The 5,000-nt window shown below is 39.3% G+C and overlaps 1 protein-coding gene across 1 annotated transcript in view; it reads right to left on the bottom strand.

Moving 5' to 3' along the window:
* LOC138866476 (uncharacterized) overlaps positions 1 to 5,000 on the bottom strand; it is a 5,870-nt gene that overhangs the window by 306 nt on the left and 564 nt on the right. Inside the window, exon 2 of the mRNA XM_070139301.1 lies at positions 1 to 5,000. This exon is cut by the window's left edge and continues 306 nt beyond it; it is cut by the window's right edge and continues 130 nt beyond it. Coding sequence (XP_069995402.1) covers positions 579 to 4,790 — 4,212 coding nt within the window. The 5' untranslated portion in view covers positions 4,791 to 5,000 and the 3' untranslated portion in view covers positions 1 to 578.

The following is a 5,000-nucleotide window of genomic DNA, read 5'->3' as shown; positions in this document are numbered from 1 at the left end:
ACAAAAAAAAGTCTTTAAATTAGAAACTAAAACCAACTTTCCACTTTAGTCAGTAACCAGACATTCATAACAGTTGGCCCCCAAAAATAATCCGTTTTCTTCTAAAGAAAGGGACCTAGCAGGGAGAAGTAAAACAAATATAGCAGGGAGAAGCTATAAAACGTAAACAAAGAGGCAGCACGCTCTCAGTTTTATTCGTCCTCCAAAATAACTGGTTCACTTCATAATGAGAAGCGAGTATGTGTGTTGAAATCATACAAGAAACAATCGTCAATATTGTATTACTAAATACAAATCAAATCTTGCTGGTTACTTTAACTTAATCAGTGAATTTTCTACATTTCAGCGAGTGGAACTGTAGTGTAACTCAAAGTACGTGGTGTACACATCAAAGTGAAATAGTTTCAAAACTGCTGATACTACGAACATGAAATCATTTATTTAAAAAAAATCATAAGACAAAATGCTATCAAATTAACTGTGTGAAACGTGGTAAATTAGAAATTAGTGATTTCTTTCAACAAAACTATATGAAAATGAGAGTTCCAGACTTCAAGTATAATTAATTTCCGGTATAATTAATTTCCGGAACGACTAAGGAGATCCGCTCCAAGATTATCACGCCCTGCAACGTGAACCAAACGGAAGCGATAAGGTTGCAAGCTTAACGACCACCGTAAAAGTCTGTTATTCGACCCCTTGAATTTATTGATATAAATTAATGGCTTGTGATCCACTTCCAGGATAAATTCTTGACCCATTAGGTAATATCTAAATCGGTGGATACCGAACATTATAGCCAAGCCTTCTTTCTCAATAGTCGAGTACCTCTTCTCTCTATCTAATAGTTTCCGACTAGCGTACGCCACAGGAAATGGATGACCATCGACGTACTGTAGAAGAACAGCTCCAAGCCCAACATCTGATGAATCTGTACGTAAGACAAAAGGATGGGAAGCATCAGGTAACTTTAATACGGGTTTTGAAGCTAGTGCAGCTTTTAACTGTTCAAATACCTTAGTCAATTCGTCCGTCCATTTCAGTGGTTCCCTGACATTTTTACGCAACAAATCAGATAAAGAGCTTGTCAGTGAAGCTGCTTGTGGAATAAACATTCTATAGAATGAAATCAAACCAAGGAAAGATCTTAAGGTCTTCTTTGTGCAAGGAGGAGGTAGATTAAGTATAGCTTCTATTTTATCGAGTTTAGGATGCAAGTAGTTTCCATCAAGAATAAAACCCAAGTACTCAATAGACTTAAAGCCAAATCTGCGTTTTGATGGCTTTGCAGTGAGGTTATGTTCACGTAATCTCTTTAACACTGAAACAATTGCATCTTTATGTTCATCCCATGTTTTAGTATGGATGAAAATATTGTCAAAATAGAAGGAAACATTCTTTAAACCAGCCAAAACAATGCGCATAAGGCGGATATAAGTGGCACAAGCATTTACCAATCCGAAAGGCATACGACAAAACTCCATAAGAATTTTGTGTGAAGGAAATGCTGTTAAAGGTCTGGCCTTCTCAGAAAGTTTAACTTGATAGTAAGCCTTCGTAAGATCTAATTCAGAGAAGTAATTACATCCTGAAAACTTGTACAAGTCTTCCTCCATAGTGCAAGCTGGTTCAGCATGAAAATTAGTTACGGAGTTAACAGCTCGATAATCTATGGCCATACGATAGCTACCATCAGACTTTTTTACCATGACTACAGGAGATGAATGGGGAGCTGATGATAGCTGTATAATCCCTTGTTCAAGCAATTGGTCAACTTCATCTTCGAAGTGAGGCTTTAGATGTATAGGAATGGGATAAACCTTAGACTTTATACGCTCTGTGGTGTTAACTTCAATATCATGTTCAAGGGTGTTTGTGCAACCTGGAGTTAATGAAAATACATCTACAAACTCTGCAATTACTGAATCAATATCAGATTTCTGTTCTGCTGAAAGGTCAGAACAAATTTCAGGTTGATCACTCTCAGGCAAGATGGGCTCTTCTCCATCAGAAGTTAGAGGAAAATTGCTATCGCTCAATTCAGTATCTTCAAGAATACAATTCTGGACTATTTGTGGGTTCATTTCAGCATCTATCTTACTTTCCTCGTCCATAACATTAGGTTGAGAACTTGTTGCTCTCCTATGATACTTCTTAAGAAGGTTAGCATGAAGCAACTTCTGTTTTCCACCTTCATCGATAAGATAATTCACCTTATTTCGACATTCCAGAACAGTAGAAGGGCCACTCCAAGACATGAGCAACTTGTTTTGATTATCAGGGAGGAGCACAAGAACTTCCTCACCTGGACTAAACTTCCTATCCTGAGATTTTAAGTCAAAATAAGATTTGAATTTAGAGGAACTAATCTCAGCATTTTGAGCTGCAATTTTAGCACACTCCTCCAGCTTGTCTTTCAATTCAATCACATATTGAAAGGAAGATCTAACATCATCTCTCATGGTTGTGTCTTCCCACAAGTCCCTTAAGACTGAAAGAGGTCCCCGGACTGTCCGTCCATAAAGTAGCTCAAAAGCAGAAAACCCAGTTCGATCGCTAGGAATCTCTCGCATAGCGAATAATGTGGGGACAAGATAACGGTGCCATTCTCGTGGTTTGTCACTACACAATTTCCTTAAGGAGGCTTTTAGTGTTGCATGAAACCTTTCCACCCTTCCATTCCCACTAGGATGATAGGGAGTTGTAAAAAGTGGCTTTACACCCAATAATTTATGCAGTTCGCCCATTAGTTGAGAAACAAATTGCCTTCCTCGATCAGACAAAATTTCCCGAGGAATACCGACCCTTGAAAAGATCACCATAAGGGCTTCAGCTACAGATATTGAATCTATCTCTTTGAGAGGCAATGCTTCTGGAAACCCAGTCGCAAAATCTATCAAAGTTAAAATATAACGGTGACCCTCAGAAGATGGAGGAGAAATCGGTCCTACCAAGTCTATGGAGACACGAGAGAAAGGCTCCGTTAAAATGGGCATGGGTTTTAATGGCACTGGTCTTACCCTACCTCTACTTGACATCCTTTGACACTTGTCGCAAGACTTACAAAAGTCTCGGATTTCAGCTCCCATGTTTGGCCAATAGAAATGGTCCCTAATACGCATTTCTGATTTCCGATGGGAGAAATGACCGGCTAAGGGGCTCTCATGACCTACTGCGAGAATGATGGCTCTACATTTACTGGGTACTACCAGAGAAGATTTACCAACTCTTTCACAGTGCTTTGAAGCAACACATGTACGGTACAGCAAACCATTTATTTGCTCAAACTTAAACACCGTACCATCACGCATCTTATCATGTTCTTCAGACTTTACTTTTTCCCAAAATTTAGTGAGAGAATGACATTTTGCCTGCAATTTTGCAAAGTCTTCAGGAGTTACTTTAAGAGGCTCGATCTCCGGCAACACTAAAGGGTGAACCCTTTTTACTTTGGAGGATCTAGTCTGAATGGCACAGGAATAGTCAAGAGGGACATTTGAACGTTCAGTTACTTCAGAATCTGGAGATAATTTGGGACTATATACCCCTGGTACATTTCCAATCAGGACGCTACAGAATTTAATTGGTGCTCGCACCACATCAATCCAACCTTTAAAATAGGGACAATTCAGGTAGCATTTAGTTTTGGGGAAGTAATCCACCCGGCCTAAATAATCTTCGATCCCCACCAGATCAGCCCTAGAGAGATCAACATCTGGTAACACCTTGTGAGATACAATAACACTTGTGCACCCCGTATCTCTGAGAACTGTGGATACCCAAGCCCCATTCACTGTACCAGCTGTCATGAACTTTGAATTTTCCCTGTCACTTAGACAAAATCCGACTTTGTGAGTTGGAATTGGGTGATATTGCTTGTACGCTAGGGGATTTTTAGGACAGCGAGATCTAATATGTCCAATATCACCACACCCATGACATTTAACAGAAGAAAAATCCCTTCTAAGAGCTGATTGGACTGGAGTTTGGGGCTTCGGAGCCACACTTCTCTTACCTTGTTCAGATGATTGATATGACCTGGGGTAAGCACTATGAGCAGATGACCAATTATCTGACAGGCTTACCGCATCAGCTAAGGAGGAGACGTTATGCTCCTTTACAAAAACACGCAGATCTGGGGAGATAGAAGACATTAGTTGATCTAACATAAAATCATGAAGAGATGCATAATCTTTGGTGATATTATGCGAATCGACCCAATAATCAAACAATCGTCCAAGCCTGATAGCAAACTGTTCATATGTTTCACCACTTTTTATTTTAGCAATCCTAAAATCATTCCTGTAACTGGCGGGAGTTTTACTATAACCCCTTAAGAGAGCTTTCTTTAATAACTGGTAATCGGCTGTTGTTTCTGGAGGCAGTGAGGTGTATATATCAACAGCCTTTCCTGTTAACAAACTTCCCAATCTGATAGCATAAGTTTCTTCTTTAAAATTTAACAAGTTAGCAATGCGCTCAAATCTAATTAAGTATGAAGTGATGTCTTCTCCATCTTTAAAAACTGGTAAACTAGGGCGTGAAGCGCCCTCAAAAAGTACAGGATTTAATGAACTATCAGAATTGTTTAACCGAGCCATCTGAAGCTCATGTTCCAGTTTAACTCTCTCTTTCTCTGCCTCTAATTGCTCTTTCTGAAATTCTCTTTCTTTTGCTCTCTCCTCCCGTGCAAGTGTCTGTTGACTGATGACATACTGAGCAATATCATTTCCTTTAAGGCCTAGTTCCTCAGCCTGAGCTTTTAAAACATCAAAGTTAAGATCTGCCATTATTGCAGAATCAAGAATGTCAAAAACTAAAAATAACACTTCACTATTGACCGACCGACTCACAAAAATTACTTTACACTTTTAATCAATACTAGAGGAGTTCTTCCTCGCACCTAGCAACAAAACAAAAGTGGTCTCAACAGACCGAACTCACCGACATGACGTCAAAACCAGGACTTTCAGAAGAGTAATCTTCCCCTCAAGAAGATG

This window comes from Penaeus vannamei, chromosome 25 (assembly GCF_042767895.1).
Source record: "Penaeus vannamei isolate JL-2024 chromosome 25, ASM4276789v1, whole genome shotgun sequence".
Classification (NCBI taxonomy): domain Eukaryota; kingdom Metazoa; phylum Arthropoda; class Malacostraca; order Decapoda; family Penaeidae; genus Penaeus; species Penaeus vannamei.
The sequence above is the reverse complement of the archived record's forward strand: the minus strand, read 5'-3'. Positions and strand labels throughout refer to the sequence as shown.